The sequence below is a fragment of the Salmo salar genome, chromosome 15, assembly GCF_965601325.2.
Source record: "Salmo salar chromosome 15, fSalSal1, whole genome shotgun sequence".
Taxonomy (NCBI): Eukaryota; Metazoa; Chordata; class Actinopteri; order Salmoniformes; family Salmonidae; genus Salmo; species Salmo salar.
In genome coordinates this window covers 103,132,501-103,152,804 of record NC_138305.1, presented here as the reverse complement: position 1 = coordinate 103,152,804, position 20,304 = coordinate 103,132,501, and the positions used below count along the sequence as shown (strand labels likewise).

The following is a 20,304-nucleotide window of genomic DNA, read 5'->3' as shown; positions in this document are numbered from 1 at the left end:
TGAACGTTTGAACACCTTTTGCCACTGTTATAATCTCCACCCGGCACAGCCAGAAGAGGACTGGCCACCCCTCAGAGCCTGGTTCCTCTAGGTTTCTTCCTAGGTTCCTGCCTTTCTAGGGAGTTTTTCCTAGCCACCGTGCATCTACATCTGCATTGCTTGTGTTTAGGGTTTTAGGCTGGGTTTCTGAATAGCAATTTGTGACGTCAGTTGATGTAAAAAGGGCTTTGTAAATACATTTGATTGTTTGAATGCACGGCCACATGTTGCAAGGATATGTACACGATTCCTGGAAGCTGAAAATTTCTCAGTTCTTCCATGGCCTGCATACTCACCAGACATATCACCCATTGAGCATGTTTGGGATGCTCTGGATCAACATGTACAACAGCATGTTCCAGTTCTCGCCAAAATCCAGAAACTTTGCACAGCCATTGAAGAGGAGTGGGACAACATTCCACAGGCCACAATCAACAGCCTGATCAGCTCTTTGCAAAGGGGCTGTGTCACGCTGCATGAGACAAATGGTGGTCACACCAGATACTGACTGGTTTTCCGATCCATGCCCCTACCTTTTTTTAAAGTTACTGTATCTGTGACCAACAGATGCATGTCTTTTTTTCCCAGTCATGTCAAATCCATAGATTAGGGCCTAATGAATGTATTTAAATTGACTAATTTCCTTATGAACTGTACCTCAATAAAATCTTTGAAATTATTGTATATTGCATTTATATTTTTGCTCAGTATATATTTCCATTTTTCCAAGTCCTATTCTTGAAGATCAAGGGTTATTAAATGCATTGGAATGACTGAATCTGCCAGACTTTTATTTAATGTAAAGATATAGCCTAATCATATTATCTGTAGCAGAAAGCAATGGGTTAGAATAAGCCTACCATAACCAACCCATAAAATGAAACATCCATTTATGGCTGGCTATGTAAACTCTAACATTGATTTACCTGCAGTAGGTGTTGTTCAAATGGTAATATAAATGTTTGTCTTCTTCTGATGCCTCTTAGGGGGAAGTAATCTAAAAATAACTGAAGCTATCCGATTATGTTACTGAGTTTGGGCACTACAAAAGTTCCATTACTGATTACAGTTTTGGACAGGTAAAGGATTAGATGTATAAAGTAACCTACCCAACCTTGGTTACATTGTTAATGAATGTTGCCTCAGTATTCAGACAAAGAGCGGGCCTGTGACTATGTATGGTAATGTCATTCCTATTAAAACATCTCTTTCTGTCTCTCTCTCTCTCTGTTTCCATCACTCTCTCTCTCCTCTTTCACAGTGGGATTCCTGGGAAGAAGTTAGGGGCCATTATCTTCACGGCGGAGGAGCTCAGTAACTGTAGGGTCAGTACCTGACATGTCACCTTTTCCCCTCTGAGCCGGAGGACACGAGAGTCAGACAATGTTTCAGCCGTTGTTGTGGAGAAGCGTGCCAGTAAACCCCACATCAAGAAGCATTATATGGATACTTCTTCTGTATCTCTTTGCCATTCACATACTGTAGTTGACTTTCAGGAGGGTGGTGACCTCGTTTTTTTCTTTTTTCTTTTTTTTTTCTCCCATCTATTTATATTTTCTATATTTTCAAAATTGGCTGACGTTCCCTTGCTGTTCCCTCTTCTGTTTCACTTCGTCATTTGATCATTTCCCTTTGTAGTGCTCCCCTCGACACACACACACACACACACACACACACACACACACACACACACACACACACACACACACACACACACACACACACACACACAGACACATGCAACTATCCCCAACTCCCCTGTCTAAACCCTCCAGTGTTATTAACATTCCTTTATTCCAACTTTGAGCATCTCATCCACTTGGTGACATGTTTTAGATTTTTATTAGTATCCCTATTAGCTGACACCAATGGCGAAAGCTAGTCTTACCGGCGTCCGACACATGAAAAATACGTTACAGACAAAATACTTCACAATGAATTTACATACATTTAAAAACATTAACGTGTGTGTGTCATCAGTTACACATACAGTACCAGTCAAAAGTTTGGACACCTACTCATTCAAGGGTTTTTCTTTATTTTTACTATTTTCTACATTGTAGAATAATAGTGGATATCAAAACTATGAAATAACACATATGGAATAATGTAGTAACCAAAAAAGTGTTCAACAAATCAAAACATATTTGAGATTCTTCAAAGTAGCCACCCTTTGCCTTGATGACAGCTTTGCACACTCTTGGCATTCTCTCAACCAGCTTCATGAAGTAGTCACCTGGAATGCATTTAAATTAACAGGTGTGCCTTGTTAAAAGTTAATTTGTGGAATTTCCTTAATGCATTTGAGCCAATCAGTTGTGTTGTGACAAGGTATGGGTGGTATACAGAAGATACCTCTATTTGGTTAAAGATCAAGTCCATATTATGGCAAGAACAACTCAAATAAGCAAAGAGAAATGACAGTCCATCATTACTTTAAGACATGAAGGTCAGTCAATCTGGAAAATTTCAAGAACTTTGAAAGTTTCTTCAAGTGCAGTCGCAAAAAAACATCAAGCGCTATAATGAAACTGGCTGTCATGAGGACCGCTACAGGAAAGAAAGACCCAGAGTTACCTCTGCTGCAGAGGATAAGTTCATTAGAGTTAACTGCTCCTCAGATTGCAGCCCAAATAAATGCTTTACAGAGTTCAAGTAACAGATACATCTCAACATCAACTGTTCAGAAGAGACTGCGTGAATCAGGCCTTCATGGTCAAATTGCTGCAAAGAAACCACTACTAAAGGACACCAATAAGAAGAGACTTGCTTGGGCCAAGAAACATGAGCAATGGTCATTAGACCGTTGGAAATCTATCCTTTTGGTTTGATGAATCCAGTCCAAATTTGAGATTTTTGGTTCCAACGGCCGTGTCTTTATGAGACGCAGAGTAGGTGAACGGAGAATCTCTGCATGTTTGGTTCCCACCGTGAAGCATGGAGGAAGAGGTGTGGGGGTACTTTGCTGGTGACACTCAGTAATTTATTTAGAATTCAAGGCTCACTTAACCAGCATGGCTACCACAGCATTCTGCAGCGATACGCCATCCCATCTGGTTTGGGCTTAGTGGAGCTGTCATTTGTTTTTAAACAGGACAATGACCCAAAACACACCTCCAGCGTGTGTAAGAGCTATTTGACCAAGGAGAGTGATGGAGTGCTGTGTTAGGTGACGTGGACTCCACAATCACCTGATCTCAACCCAATTGAGTTTGGGATGAGTTGGACCGCAGAGTGAAGGAAAAGCAGCCAACAAGTGCTCAGCATATGTGGGAACTCCAAGACTGTTGGAAAAGCATTCCTCATGAAGCTGGTTGAGAGAATGCCAAGAGTGTGCAAAGCTGTCATCAAGGCAAAGGGTGGCTACTTTGAAGAATCTCAAATTTAAAATATATTTTGATTTAACACTTTTTTTTGGTTACTACATGGTTCCATGTGTTATTTCATAGTTTTGATGTCTTCACTATTATTCTACAATGTAGAAAATAGTACAAAATAAAGAAACCCTTGAATGAGTAAGTGTGTCCAAACTTTTGACTGGTACTGTACATGTCAGTACATACACACAACAAGTAGGTCACATGGAGAAGAGGCGGTGTGCCATGAGGTGTTGCTTCTTTGTTTTTTGAAACCAGGTTTGCTGTTCACTTGAGCAATATGTGATGGAAGGGAGTTCCATGCAATCATGGCTCTGTATAATAGTGTACGTTTCCTTGAATTTGTTCTGGACCTGGGGTCTGTGGGGGAAAAAACCTGCTGTCATGTCTGGTGGGGTAATTGTGTGTATCAGTGCTGTGTGTAATTTGGCTATGCAAACAATTTGGAATTTTCTATACATTGTTGCTTATAAAAACAAGAAGTGATGTAGTCAGTCTCTCCTCAACTCTTAGCCAAGAGAGATTGGCATGCATAGTATATTAGCCCTCTGATTACAATGAAGAGCAAGACGTGCTGCTCTGTTCTGGGCCAGCTGCAGCTTAACTAGGTCTTTCTTTGCAACACCTGACCATATCACTGGACAATAATCAATATAAGATACAATTAGAGCCTGCAAGACTTGCTTTGTGGAGTGTGGTGTCAAAAAAGCAGAACATCTCTTTATCACGGTCAGAACTCTCCCCATCTTTACAACCATTGAATCAATATATTTTGAACATGACAGTTTACAATCTAAGGTAACACCAAGTAATTTAGTCTCCTCAAATTGCTCAAGAGCCACACCATTCACAGATTCAGCTGAGGTCTAGGACTTAGGGAATGATTTGTACCAAATACAAATCTCTTAGTTTTCAAGATGTTCAGGACCAGTTTATTACCGGCCACCCATTCCAAAACTGACTCCAACTCCTTCTTACGGGTTTCAGTGACTTCATTATCTGTAGTTGCTGGCCCGTATAGTGTTGAATCATCAGCGTATATGGACACACAGGCTTTGTTTAATGCCAGTGGCAGGTCATCTGTAAAAATATAAAAGATTAGAGGACCTAGAGAGCTGCCCTGAGGTACACCAGACTTTAAATGTTTAACATTAGAGAAGTTTCCATTAAAGAAAACCCTCTATGTTCTATTAGATAATTGCCATATCGTGGATTCATGGCTGAAGTTGAAAAGCCATAACACTTACGTTTTTTCAACAATATGTTATGGTCAATAATATCAAGGGCTGCACTGAAATCTAACAGTACAGCTCCCACAATCTTCTTAGTGTACATTTATTTTAACCAATCATCAGTCATTTGTGTCAGTGCAGTACATGTTGAGTGCCCTTCTCTATAAGCATGCTGAAAGTCTGTTGTTAATTTGTTTACAGAGAAATAGCCTTGTATTTGGTCAAACACAATTTTTTCCAACAGTTTACTAAGAGCTAGCAGCAAGCTGATAGGTCGGCTGTTAGAACCAGTAAAGGCTGCTTTACCATTCTTGGGTTGCGGAATGACTTTGGCTTCCCTCCAGGCCTGAGGACTAACACCTTCCTCTAGACTTAGATTAAAGATATGACAGATAGGAGTGGCCAGAGTCAGCTACCATCCTCAGTAGATTTCCATCTAAGTTGTCAATGCCATGAGGTTTGTCATTATCGATCGATAACAATAATCGACTCAATGCTCATTGATGGTATTTCCTGCCTAAGTTTGACCTTGCCTTCATAATACAGTTTCTTTTTTTTGTTGAGTTTAGTCATATAATTTTGAAATTTGCAGTAAGTCAGCCAGTCAGATGTGCAGCTAGACTTATTATAACACAGACAGACAGACAGCTTAGAAATGTAGAGGAGCGTGGGCGGAGCTCACTACTCTGTCACTGAGAAACTGGCTGCTAAGGGATTTCCCATGATGCCCTCTCTTGCTGTCAGGCCCCTCTGCCTCTGCTCATTACGGTGGCTCCACACGTCATGCTTCAGTCCCGTTGCATCTCCCCAGGGACCTGTCCTACTCCCCAAAACAGAGCAGTGTACCGATCAACGGATGCACCACCACCGACAGACCATAAACAGCCATACATATTGATGAGCCTCAAGCTAAATAAATAGTCCCCATGCAATGTCATTCATTCTGTACACTCTTAGAAGAAAAGGTTGCTTATAGAAACAAATAAGGGTTCCATCACTTGCTTCATATATGGAACCCCTAAATTTTCTATATACATCCCTTTTATACCTAGGGGTTGTTCTTGACTAGAATGGTTCCATATAGAACCCTGCATGGTGCCATTTATGAATTGTGGCTACTACTATTAAATAGTAATACTTTGAGCTAAGAATATAATGGAATAAACAATTAAATAATGGACAACATTTTTAGGGTTCTAAAAATTTAGAATTTATTAGAAATATGAACTGTTGGCCAGGGAGGCATCTCTTTGTTTGAATGATAACCCACGTCAACACTGGCTGACTTCTTTACAATACAATACACTGTCCATTAGTTACAGGGAACAACAAAAGTGTGTCTTCTGCTCTCAACCCCTCCTGACAGCAGACCTCACACAAACAGTTCAGACGAGCACAGGTTCAAACTGCATGCACCACCCCTGGAAGGAAAGCATGTTGTGGGGTTAAGGACCTTGCTCAAGGGCCCATCAGTAAGGGTGTTTTGAGGATGTGAACACAGAAGCCCTCCAGTTGTCAGATCAATTCCACCTGTTTTTTTTCCAGTGCCCAGCCCAGGATTTGAACTTGCCCCCTTTTGGCAATAGGTCCAACTCCTGCTACAGGTCCAACTGCCAAGCCGTTGGACTACCTGCTTGACTGGTTCCAGATAATAAGAAAAAAGGAGCGATAGATTGCATGAGTTAATCTGCCAAAATGAAGACAAAATGCTATGCAGACATTTAATTATTATGATTAGAAGAACAACTTACATGTAGTTGTTGTCAGCAGCAGCTGAAAGAGATCATCTGATAGTTACTATAGATAGTGTGTTAAAAGTCATGTAATGATTTAACCAGGTTATTGGATCAGACTTATTATACAGAATTTATTATGTCAAAAATACAAACCTCCTCTGTCAGAAACAGTCTTCAAATGGCTTCATGAAACAGGCTAGTCCCCTCACCTGACTCCACAGTGAAATATTGAAGTAAAGGAAAAGTTAGCTAATTTCCAATGTCAGGCTGGGTCTGTAACTCTATTTGCCATATCACATAATAAAAAAAATGTATTTGAAAGAGTTAGCGGGCTAGCTTGTAAAGTGGCAAATTAAAGTAGCCTTTTCTGTTTAGCTATCGAAGTTATTCTAATAACGTTGAAAGTTTATTTATCTAGCCTATAGTTTATCATATGATTTTGGCTTCGTAAATTTGAATAAAATACTAAACTTTGCTGACCTTAAAGTGGAAATGACAGCGTTTTAGCAACTTGAAATCTTATTCAAATCTGTTCATAAACACCCCCAGGGTGAATATTTACCCTTTTTTGTAGACATTTTCTCAAATGAGCACAAGTGAGCATTTTCACATTTTCATAAATTCATATAATGTTTGGGAATGACAAAGGCATTTGTGAACATTCTATAGCAATTTAGAGTGGTAAAGCCGCTGTGCGTTTGGACAATTTAATAGACACTGCAGTAAATAAAACCTAATAAAAACATCTGTCTTGTCCAAGACACGGGCCTGTGCGCCATAGCCAATCAGAGCTACAATAGGCCTATATGCACACACGGGCCACACGGGCCTGCCATCATTCACTTTGAACTGGACTGTGTGTTTACAGGCAGTAGGACCTGCCATCATTCACTTTGAACTGGACTGTGTGTTTACAGGCAGTAGCCACAGCGCGACTTTAGATCATTACAACACATTCACCAAAAGCCACAACACCTGAATGGATTTCTGTAAATATGTAAATACCACAGGAGTCCACTTACATTTGGGAACTTTACAGTCCTATTGATCAAACAACCATGAAAAGGTAGGCTCTCTCTCAGTTGCCTATGCACATCAACAACAACAAGATCAACAACTAATGCTAGCCAGAGCAATTTGAGCTAAAATCTAATGAGGGAACATTAGATAAACCCTCTCAAACTTTTTATGCTAGTTGGACGTCCAAATTGCACTGAAACAAAAGGGAATAGTAGGCTGCTTGTCCTTCTGCAGCTTGCCTGCCAATGTATGCTTGTCCCACCCACTTCTTAACAACTGAATGGGAACTTGCCTGCCCGCCCATGCCAAATACGCAAGCCAAGGGGTGTCAAACTCAATCAACACACAGACTATATTGAAATAACACAATGAATTTGCAGGCCAGACATAGACTATTTAAAAAGATGTAAAGGGGCAACTGCGACCCAAACTGGTAATTGTTTTATTTGAAAAAATATGGCCCTTTTATAAAGACCACTGATGTACATAGGATGCTGTATATAGCATTTTAACATATTAAAACAAAAGTAGAGATAAATAATATTTGTCCAGCCTTTGCTGCTATGCTTGCAGATGTGCATAATATGCTGCAACTCTAATCAAAAAGTATTTAGTAACTCCAAATAACAAAACGTAGCTGTAGGTTGTTGTAACATTTAAACGTAAAACATGTTTAAATTTTTTTTGCACTGCATGGATCCCCAGTGCCGTTGAATTCAGCATTGCTGTATGCTGCACTCAAAATATATTGTAGAGTAGCCAGCCTAGGCTACTGCTCAAATGTTGCTGTAATTGGCCTACATGTTTCTGCTTTGCATGGCGTTTTGTTGCAGATTTAGTAATTTGGTTATTCATTGTCAAGCTTTAAAAACTGAAGCCAGACTGCAACATTATAGTAGCCTTTCCCTCGAACACACAAAAGCAGCACAATTGAAGTTGAATTCAATGCATTTTTTTGTCAAATATAACATTTTTAACCTCTTATAAAGTTGGTTTTGAAGTGTAAACTGGGAATTTGTTATTTTTTACTGATATTATGATTGTCTGTTTGTTTCATAACTGCAAAGTAGATAAAACGCTGTCAGTTCCACTTTAATACCTTGAAAAATAATGTGGCTACTTGCAAGTTGGTTCAACCACTGTTATTTTTTCCTGCTTCTAGCATTTCATTTGCAACAGCACAGGTTTTTATGAACCTTGCTGTTTTCCACTCAGACTTTGAATTTGATCTTCCCCCTGCCATAGAGAGCTAGCGCTGTCGGACGTCAGCTAGACATTTTTATGACCAGGCATAATCATGCAGCAGCATCATTAATATGGATATAAATATCAAACAAATTAAAAGGGAATGTTAGCTGTCATTTGAGTTTGATGTGACTGGGTTAGCTTTTGTTGGCTGTTGATTTCTAAAATCCCCATTACACTCTTAGAAAAAAGGGTTCCAAAGGGTGCTTTGGCTGTCCCTATAGGAGAACCCTTTTTGGTTCCAGGTAGAACCCTTTTTGTTTCCATGTGGATCCCTCTGTAAAAATGATTCTACATGGAACCCAAAAGGGTTGTACCTGCAACCAGAAAGGGTTCTTTAAAGGGTTCTCCTATGGGGACTGCCGAAAAACCCTTTAAGGTTCTACATAGAACCTTTTTTTTCTAATAGTGTAGGGATAGAACCCTCAAGGTTCTTTGGCTTCACTGGATATGTATACAGTATATACTGTATAAAACCTGTTTTAGTAAAGGGTTCTTTAATCTTTCCCAAAAAAACAAAATGTTTTATATAGCACCCCAAATAATATTTTTTTCTAAGAGTGTATGGTGTTGCTTTTTCATTTCCACTTCAAGTGGAGGTTGGATCGGAGTCACAATTAAAGCTAAACGTGTTTCCTGTGGTTATTATGCTGTCCGACTAGCTTTAAATGTTGAAGATCAGAACATTTGTTGTACTTTAGAGCTGTTGTCCAGAAGACTATTCTTTAGGGTTAGACTTGACCCATGAGTAATTTCCTAACGGGCACAGACGTCAATTCAATGTACAGTTGAAGTCGGAAGTTTACATACACTTAGGTTGGAGTCATTAAAACTTGTTTTTCAACCACTCCACAAATTTCTTGTCAACAAACTATAGTTTTGGCAAGTCGGTTAGGACATCTACTTTGTGCATGACACAAGTTATTTTTCCAACAATTGTTTACAGACAGATTATTTCACTTATAATTCACTGTATCACAATTCCAGTGGGTCAGAAGTGTACATACACTAAGTTGACTGTGCCTTTAAACAGCTTGTAAAATTCCAGAAAATGATGTTATGGCTGTGAAGCTTCTGATAGGCTAATTGACATAATTTGAGTCAATTGGAGGTGTACCTGTGGATGTATTTCAAGGCCTACCTTCAAACTCAGTGCCTCTTTGCTTGACATCATGGGAAAATCAAAGGAAATCAGCCAAGACCTCAGAAAAAAAACTGTAGACCTCCACAAGTCTGGTTCATCCTTGGGAGCAATTTCCAAATGCCTGAAGGTACCACGTTCATCTGTATAAACAATAGTACGTAAGTATAAACACCATGGGACAATGCAGCCATCATACCGCTCAGGAAGGTGATGCGTTCTGTCTCCTAGAGATGAACATACTTTGGTGTGAAAAGTGCAAATCAATCCCAGAACAACAGCAAAGGACCTTGTGAAGATGCTGGAGGAAACAGGTACACAAGTATCTATATCCACAATAAAACGAGTCCTATATCGACATAACCTGAAAGGCCGCTCAGGAAGGAAGAAGCCACTGCTCCAAAACCGCCATAAAAAAGCCAGACTACGGTTTGCAACTGCACATGGGGACAAAGATCGTACTTTTTGGGGAAATGTCCTCTGGTCTGATGAAACAAAAATAGAACTGTTTGGCCAAAATGACCATCGTCATGTTCGGAGGAAAAAGGGGGAGGCTTGCAAGCCAAAGAACACCATCCCAACCATGAAGTACGGGGGTGACAGCATCATGTTGTGGGGGTGCTTTGCTGCAGGAGGGACTGGTGCACTTCACAAAATAGATGGCATCATGAGGGTGGAAAATGATGTGGATATATATATAAGCAACATCTCAAGACATCAGTCAAGAAGTTAAAGCTTGGTTGTGAATCGGTCTTCCAAATGGACAATGACCCCAAGCATACTTCTAAATTTGTGGCAAAATGGCTTAAAGACAACAAAGTCAAGGTATTGGAGTGGCCATCACAAAGCCCTGACAAAGCGTGTGTGAGCAAGGAGGCCTACAACCCTGACTCAGTTACACCAGCTCTGTCAGGAGGAATGGGCCAACATTCACCCAACTTATTGTGGGAAGCTTGTGGAAGGCTACCCGAAATGTTTGACCCAAGTTAAACAATTTAAAGGCAATTCTACCAAATACTAATTGAGTGTATGTAAACTTCTGACCCACTGGGAATGTGATGAAAGAAATAAAAGCTGAAATAAATAATTCCCTCTACTATTATTCTTACATTTCACATTCTTAAAATAAAGTGGTGATCCTATCTGACCTAAGACAGGTATTTTTTACTAGGATTTTATGTCAAGAATTGTGAAAAACAGAGTTTAAATGTATTTGACTAAGGTGTATGTAAACTTCCGACTTCAACTGTATATACAGTGTATGTAAACTTCTGACCCATTGGAAATGTGATACAGCGAATTATAAGTGAAGTAATCTGTCTGTAAACAATTGTTGTAAAAACTACGTGTCATGCACAAATTAGATGTCCTAACCAATGTTTTAATGACTCCAATCTAAGTGTATGTAAACTTCAGACTTCAACTGTAGCCACATTATTGTTATTTTATTATAGACAATTTTTACTTCAGTTTATTTAGTAAATATTTTCTTAACTCTATTTTCTTAACTGCATTGTTGGTTAACGTCTTGTAAGTAAGTGTTTGACACCTGTTGTCTTCGGGCGCATGTGACAAATCAAATTGTATTTTATTTGATATTCCACGTTGGTTCAACGTAATTTCATTGAAATAACATTGAAACAACATTGATTCAACTAGTACAGTATGTGCCCAGTTGGCTGTTTATGGTGTGCTACGGTGAGATGCTATGCAAAGGTTCTCTGTTGATGTTTTTCTCCAGGACATTGCTACCATGCAGCTGTGTGCCAACAAGCTGGACAAGAAAGACTTTTTTGGGAAATCTGACCCCTTCCTGGTCTTCTACAGAAGTAACGAGGATGGAACGTGAGTGTAGCTTCCGAGGAAATGTCCTGGTTTCCTAGTAACGTCTAGTTTCTACATCTTCATCTTTCCTATGCTTTACCACAGTATGCAATGTAGGTCTGTGGGTTCGGTTCCAGCTGTGAGTATCATATTGGGATTGTCTCTAGTGATTGCTGGTGATATCACCTAAGTACATTGTGAGTTCCTCTCTAACTTTCTCTACAACTCTTTTCCAGGTTCACTATCTGTCATAAGACAGAGGTGGTTAAGAACACACTGAATCCTGTGTGGCAGCCCTTCACCATCCCAGTGAGGGCCCTCTGTAATGGGGACTATGACAGGTTAGAGTGCAGAGGACAGAGGGACAGTATGCTTTGGGTTGCATGACCAATGATTGTCCTTCAGGCTGGGGGTGTGACTATCTATGACTATGTTATATGAAAGGATTGTGGTCATACGCACATGCATAAAAAACGTAGGTCTGGGTTGATGAAGTTTACTAGAACAGACAGACAGGCCTGCACACTGAATATGCTCCCAGTTACCTTTATTGACAACGTTTCGATACGCACGGACCTTCATCAGGTCAGGTATGTTGTATGATATCAATAGCGTTGAAACATTGGGAAACTGTCTGGGGGAACCAATGGGGAACCTCTACAGTACTGAGCAGCAGAATGATGACTTCAACTGTTAGTCACTGGGGCGATCAGAATAATGCCAGCAGTCGGCCCTGGTTTCCTAGGGGCCAGCACTGGTGTTATTGGGATTGACTCAGAGTATTCACACCACGTTACCACACCATTCACTGTCAACGATGCTGATGGAGTCTCTGTGAGTCAGTGTTGTGTTGGCAGGACAGCAGTCTATGTCACATGAACATGTATCAGCATTTCAACCTTTTTCTTTAGAAGGAATAGGTCTATGGTGGTTGTGTCAAAGGTCATGTTGAACAAATGAAATATGGTGAGCTCTGAATGTATTGGGACAGTGACACATTTTGTTGTTGTTTTGGCTCTGTACTCCAGCACTTTGGATTTGAAATGATGCAATGACTATGAGGTCAAAGTGCAGACTGTCAGCTTTAATTTGAGGGTAGTTTTTTTCTGTTTCCCTCCTAGAACAGTGAAGGTGGATGTGTATGACTGGGACAGAGACGGAAGGTATTTTTTTTTTTGCGCTTTTTGATTTACACATGAATGTCTAATGCTTTGTGAATGTGTCTCATGCCGTCAGTTATTCTTCCCTGCAGCCATGATTTCATTGGTGAGTTCACCACAAGTTACAGAGATTTCTCACGTGGACAAAACCAGTTTAATGTCTATGAGGTGAGCCACAAATGTTTGTTAATTTTCAGTAGCATACAGTGCATTCGGAAAGTATTCAGACCCCTTGACTTTTCCCATATTGTGTTACATTACACTTTTTCTAAAATGGATTAAATAAAACAATTTCCTCATCAATCGACACATAATACCCCATAATGACAAATCGAAAACAGGTTTTTTGAATGTTTGGCAAATGTATGAAAACTTTAATACAGAAATACCTTATTTACATAAGTATTCAGACCCTTTGCTATGAGACTCGAAATTGTGCTCAGGTGCATCATGTTTCCATTGATCATCCTTGAGATGTTTCTACAACTTGATTGGAGTCCACCTATGGTAAATTCAATTGATTGGACAAGATTTGGAAAGGCACACTCCTGTGTATATATATGTATATAATATAAGGTCCCTCAGTTGACAGTGCATGTCAGAGCAAAATCCAAGGCATGAGGTCGAAGGAATTGTCCGGAGAGCTCTGAGACAGGATTGTGTTGAGGCACAGATCTGGCGACGAGTTCCTCAGTGGAGATGGGAGAACCTTCCAGAAGGACAACCATCTCTGCAGCACTCCACCAATCAGGCCTTTTATGGTAGAGTGGCCAGACAGAAGCCACTCCTCAGTAAAAGGCACATGATAGCCCGCATGGAGTTTGCCAAAAGGCACCTAAAGACTCTGACCATGAGAAACAAGATTCTCTGGTCTGATGAAACCAAGATTGAAATCTTTGACCTGAATGCCAAGTGTCACATCTGGAGCAAACCTGGCACCATCCCTACGGTGAAGCATGGTGGTGGCAACATCATGCTGTGGGGATGTTTTTTAGCGGCCGGGACTGGGAGACTAGTCAGGATTGAGGGAAAGATAAACGGAGCAAAATCGAATGAGATCCTTGATGAAAACCTGTTCCAGAGCGCTCAGGACCTCAGACTGGGGCGAAGGTTCACCTACCAACAGGACAACGACTCCAAGTAAACAGCCAAGACAACTCAGGAGTGGCTTCGGGACAAGTCTCTGAATGTCCTTGACTGGCCCAGCCAGAGCCTGGACTTGAACCCGATCGAACATCTCTGGAGAGACCTGAAAAGCTCTGTTATCCAAACTGACAGAGCTTTGGAGGATCAACAGAGAAGAATGGGAGAAAATCCCCAAATATAGGTGCGCCAAGCTTGTAGCGACATACCCAAGAAGACTTGAGGCTGTAATCGCTGCCAAAGGTGCGTCAATAAAGTACTGAGTAAAGGGTCTGAATACATATGGAAATTTTATATTTTATTGGATTATTTAAAAATAAATTTGCAAAAATGCATAACCTGTTTTTGCTTTGTCATTATGAGGTATTTTGTGTAGATTGATGAGGGACAAATACTTTTTTTAATACATTTTAGAATAAGGCTGTAACGTAAAAAAATGTGGAATAAGTCGAGGGGTCTGATTACTTTCAGAATGCACTGTATACCAGTACATATGTAGAGAGTTTTTCCTAGGGAGTTTTTCCTAGCCACCGTGCTTCTTTTACATGCTTTGCTTGCTGTTTGGGGTTTTAGGCTGGGTTTCTGTACAGCACTTTGAGATATCAGCTGATGTACGAAGGGCTATATAAATACATTTGATTTGATATGTGATTACTATTGTCATGAATATCCTTTCAGTTTTGTTTGTTATGTTGTACCTTGAATAGATGTGTACATCCATGTACACATTATGAAAAATATCTACCACAAGCATTTTAAGTTCATATTGCTTTTGAAATTACTTACTGTAATTGTTTTCTTATCCATGCTTTTATTTTTCATAAACCAGGTTCTAAATCCGAAAAAGAAGGGCAAGAAAAAGAAATACATTAACTCTGGCACTGTAAGTACCTTCCCCTTATCTGCCTGTCAGCTTCACCATTGTAATGATTTATATGGGTCACTATTGTCATCATACTATCCCCCCCTGCCCCCATCACTACTATCATCAGGTAACACTGCTGTCCTTCAAAGTGGAGTCGGAATATACGTTTGTGGATTTCATCCGAGGCGGGTGAGTGGAATGTTAATTAGCCCAGGGTTAATTAAGCCTATGCCTGTGGTTAAACAGCTTGGGAACCCCTGTGATTACAGGCCTTGGACTTACATTGCTTCATCTAACCAGTTAGTCAATTAGGGCCATGGCAAGAGTAATATAACAACTACTCAATAAACTATTGATCAACGTCCTGGTTGAAGAGGTTTGGTCCTCGGAGGGCAGTATTAATTTGGATCACGTTGATCTTTTTAATGTTTTTCAACCCCTTCTTTCCCAACAGGACACAACTCAACTTCACAGTAGCCATCGACTTCACTGCTTCTAATGGTAAGTGGAGCTCAGGGCGGTCATTGGCCATATAAAAACATTTTCACACACAGTAGATGAATTTCAAATGCAAATGCATACTAATTACACTACATGACCAAAAGTATGTGGACACCTGCTTGTCGAACATCTCATCCCAAAATCATGGGCATTAATATGGAATTTGTCCCAACTTTTCTGCTATAACAGCCTCCACTCTTCTGTGAAGGCTTTCCACTAGATGTTGGAACATTTCGGCAGGGACTTGCTTACATTCAGTCACAAGAGCATTAGTGAGGTCGGGCACTGATGTTGGACGAATAGGGCTGGCTTGCAGTCGGCGTTCCAATTCATCCCAAAGGTGTTTGATGGGGTTGAGGTCAGGGCTCTGTGCAGGCCAGTCAAGTTCTTCCACACCAATCTCGACAAACTATTTTTGTATGGACCTCGCTTTGTGCACGGGGCATTGTCATCCTGAAACAGGATAGGTCCTTTCCCAAAGTTGGAAGCACATATTCGTCTAGAATGTCAGTGTATGCTGTAGCGTTAAGATTTCCCTTCACTGGAACTAAGGGGCCTGAACCATGAAAAACAGCCCCAGACCTTTATTTCTTCTCCACCAAACTTTACACTATGCATTGGGGCAGGTAATGTCCGTCACACTGCCAGATAGTTAAGAGTGATTCATCACTCCAGAGAATGCATTTCCACTGCTACAATGTCCAATGGCGGCGAGCTTTACACCACTCCAGCCGACGCTTGGCATTGCACATGGTGATCTTAGGCTTGTGTGCGGCTGCTCGGCCATGGAAACCCATTTTATGAAGCTCCTGATGAATAGTTCTTATGCTGACGTGGCTTCCAGAGGCAGTTTGGAACTCGGTAGTGAGCGTTGCAACTGAGGACAGACGATCTTTACGCGCTACGCACTTCAGCACTCGACGGTCCCGTTCTGTGAGCTTGAAGTGGCCTACCACTTTGCGGCTGAGCCATTGTTGCTCCAAGATGTATTCACTTCACAATAACAGCACTTACAGTTGACCGGGGCAGTTCTAGCAGGGCAGAAATTTGACGAACTGACTTGTTGGGAAGTTGGCATCCTATGATGGTGCCATGTTGAAAGTCACTGAGCTCTTCAGTAAGGCCATTCTACTGCCAATGTTTGTCAATGGAGATTGCATGGCTGTTTGCTCGAATGTATATACCTGTCAGTAACGAGTGTGGCTGAAATAGCAGGATCCACTAACTTTAAGTGGTCTCCACGTAAGTTTGTGTATACAGTGTATTTAGGTAATTTATGCACATATTAAATAACGGGTATACTGTAGGTCACTACATGCATCAGCAGGGATCAGACATGGATCTAGCTTCATTTCAGTTGTAGCTATGTGTGTGTCTGTGTTTTACCTAGCCACTGTGGCTTTGTACTGCTTGCTCTTTGGGGTTTTAGGCTGGGTATCTGTAAAGCACTTTTATGAAAATTGCTGGTGGTAAAAATGGTTTTATAAAATAATTTTGATTAATTGAATTTGTGCTGTGTGACAGGTGACCCGTCTCAGCCCACCTCCCTCCACTACATGAACCCGTACCAGATGAATGCGTATGCCATGGCCCTGAAGGCTGTAGGGGACATCATCCAGGACTATGACAGTGACAAGCTCTTTCCTGCCTACGGCTTCGGAGCCAAGCTACCTCCCGATGGAAAGATATCCCACGCCTTCCCTCTGGTTAGACACACACACACTGCTATGATTAGACACACTTTCAGTCCCAAACCCAGAAGGGCGTACACATCATGTACCAGATTACAGTAAAACACCTCTAGTATCATGTAACAGATTAGAGTAAAACATCTCTAGTATCAGATTCTAGTAAAACACTTCAGAGAACAGGCCTCTCTAATCGACCTGGCCCGGGTATCCTGGAAGGATATTGACCTCATTCCGTCAGTAGAAGATGCCTGGTTATTCTTTAAAAGTGCTTTCCTCACCATCTTAAATAAGCATGCTGTCACAACATCCACAGAAGGGGGCGCCTCTCCTCGGTCGAGCGGCGCTCGGCGGTCGTCGGCGCCGGCCTACTAGCTGCCACCGATCTGTGTTTCAGTGTCTATTAGTTATGTCTGTTTTTGTTCGCACCTGTTTTGTGTTTGTCATTAGTGGGGGGTTATTTAGTCTGTCTGTGTTTAGCTAGGATTTGTGCGGGATTGTTCGTTGTTACGTGTGGTGTTACTTATATTATATAGGCATTAGGGTTGCCGGGCTGCGCCCCGTCTGCCTTCTGAGCGGAGCTTCTTTTTGTCATTTTTCCTGACTGTTATGCTCCCAGCCGTATGTGAAACTTACCCGTGGATTTATTAAATTAAGATTGTTCCAACGGACCTCAGTCTCCTGCGCTTGACTCACTCCTCAAACTGTTCATTCCGCTCGTGACACATGCCCCATTCAGAAAATGTAGAACCAGGAACAGATATAGCCCTTGGTTCTCTCCAGACCTGACTGCCCTTGACCAGCACAAAAACATCCTGTGGCGTACTGCATTAGCATCAAATAGCCCCCGGGATATGCAACTTTTCAGGGAAGTTAGGAACCAATATACACAGTCAGTTAGGAAAGCTAAGGCTAGGTTTTTCAAACAGAAATTTGCATCCTGCAGCACAAACTCCAAAAAGTTCTGGGACTGTAAAGTCCATGGAGAATAAGAGCATCTCCTCCCAGCTGCCCACTGCACTGAGGCTAGGAAACACTGTCACCACCGATAAATCCACAATAATTGAGAATTTCAATAAGCATTTTCCTACGGCTGGCCATGCTTTCCAGCTGGCCACCCTTACCCTGGTCAACAGCCCTGCACCCCCCACAGCAACTTGCCCAAGCCTCCCCCATTATTCCTTCACCCAAATCCAGATAGCTGATGTTCTGAAAGAGCTGCAAAATCTGGACCCCTACAAATCAGCAGGGCTAGACAATCTGGACCCTCTCTTTCTAAAATTATCAAAAAAATTGTTCAAACCCCTATTACTAGCCTGTTAAACCTCTCTTTCAAACTGTCTGAGATCCCCAAAGATTGGAAAGCTACCACGGTCATCGGATGACCGTTAACAAAGTTAACAAACAGATCACCGACCATTTCGAATCCCACTGTACCTTCTCCGCTATGCAGTCTAGCTTCCGAGCTGGTCATGGGTGCACCTCAGCCACGCTCAAGGTCCTAAACGATATCATAACTGCCATCGATAAGAGACAATACTGTGCAGCTGTATTCATCGACCTGGCCAAAGCTTTCGACTCTGTCAATCACCACATTCTTATCAGCAGACTCAACAGCCTTGGTTTCTCAAATGACTGCCTCGCCTGGTTCACCAACTACTTCTCAGACAGAGTTCAGTGTGTCAAATTGGAGGGCCGTTGTCCGGATCTCTGGCAGTCTCTATTGGGGTGCCACAGGGTTCAATTCTCGGGCCGACTCTTTTCTCTGTATACATCAATGATGTCAAACTTGCTGCTGGTGATTCTCTGATCCACCTCTATGCACACGACACCATTCTGTATACTTCTGGCCCTTCTTTGGACACTGTGTTAACTAACCTCCAGACGAGCTTCAATGCCATACAACTCTCCTTCCGTGGCCTCCAACTGCTCTTAAATGCAAGTAAAACTAAATGCATGCTCTTCAACCTGCCCGCCCGCCCGTCCAGCATCACTACTCTGGACGGTTCTGACGTAGAATATGTGGACAACTACAAATACCTAGGTGTCTGGTTAGACTGTAAACTCTCCTTCCAGACTCACATGAAGCATCTCCAATCCAAAATTAAATCTAGAATCGGTTTCCTATTTCGCAACAAAGCATTCTTCACTCATGCTGCCAAACATACCCTCTTAAAACTGACTATCCTGCCGATCCTTGACTTCGGCAATGTAATTTACAAAATAGCCTCCAACACTCTACTCAGTAAATTGGATGCAGTCTATCACAGTGCCATCCGTTTTGTCACCAAAGCCCCATATACTACCCACCATTGCGACCTGTATGCTCTCGTTGGCTGGCCCTAGATTCATATTTGTCGCCAAACCCACTGGCTCCAGGTCATCTATAAGTCTTTGCTAGGTAAAGCCCCGTCTTATCTCAGCTCACTGGTCACCATAGCAGCACCCACCCGTAGCATGCACTCCAGCAGGTATATTTCACTGGTCACCCCCAAAGCCAATTACTCTTTGGCCGCCTTTCCTTCTAGTTCTCTGCTGCCAATGACTGGAACGAATTGCAAAAATCACTGAAGCTGGAGACCCATATCTCCCTCACTAACTTTAAGCACCAGCTGTCAGAGCAGCTCATAGATCACTGCACCTGTACATAGCCCATCTGTAAATAGCCCATCCAACTACCTCTTTCCCATACTGTTATTATGATTTTTTTGCTCCTTTGTACCCAGTATCTCTACTTGCACGTTCATCTTCTGCATATCTATCACTCCAGTGTTTAATTGCTAAATTGTAATTATTTCGCCACTGTGGCCTATTTATAGCCTTACCTCCCTCATCCTACCTCATTTGCACACACTTTTCTCTATTGTGTTATTGACTGTATGTTTGTTTATTCCATGTGTAACTTGGCCAGGTCGCAGTTGTAAATGAGATCTTGTTCTCAACTAGCCTACCTGGTTAAATGAAGGTGAAATAAAACATTTAAAAAGAGTAAAACAACTCTGGTATCGTGTATCAGATTACAGTAAAGCACTTATAGTATTATGTATCAGATTAGAGTAAAACATCTCCAGTATCAGATTAGAGTAAAACACCTCTAGTATCATATATGGCAGCATTCGCGCAAAACTGAAAGCGCGAACCACTGATTTTAATCAGGGCAAGGTGACCGGAAACATCACCGAATACAAACAGTGTAGCTATTCCCTCCATAGCAATCAAACAAGCTAAGCATCTGTATAGAGACAAAGTAGAGTCGCAATTCAATGGCTCAGACACGAGAGGTATGTGGCAGGGTCTACAGTCAATCACGGACTACAAAAGGAAAACCAGCCC

At 41.5% G+C, this 20,304-nt stretch overlaps 1 protein-coding gene across 1 annotated transcript in view; it reads left to right on the top strand.

The window, feature by feature from the left end:
- LOC106572752 (copine-9) overlaps positions 1-20,304 on the top strand; it is a 78,239-nt gene that overhangs the window by 40,385 nt on the left and 17,550 nt on the right. Inside the window, exons 7-15 of the mRNA XM_082962232.1 lie at positions 1,301-1,364; positions 11,532-11,635; positions 11,851-11,955; positions 12,736-12,777; positions 12,867-12,942; positions 14,747-14,800; positions 14,910-14,971; positions 15,237-15,283; positions 16,808-16,989. Of these exons, the coding sequence (XP_082818358.1) occupies positions 1,301-1,364; positions 11,532-11,635; positions 11,851-11,955; positions 12,736-12,777; positions 12,867-12,942; positions 14,747-14,800; positions 14,910-14,971; positions 15,237-15,283; positions 16,808-16,989 (736 nt within the window). The remainder of the gene's footprint in view (positions 1-1,300; positions 1,365-11,531; positions 11,636-11,850; positions 11,956-12,735; positions 12,778-12,866; positions 12,943-14,746; positions 14,801-14,909; positions 14,972-15,236; positions 15,284-16,807; positions 16,990-20,304) is intronic.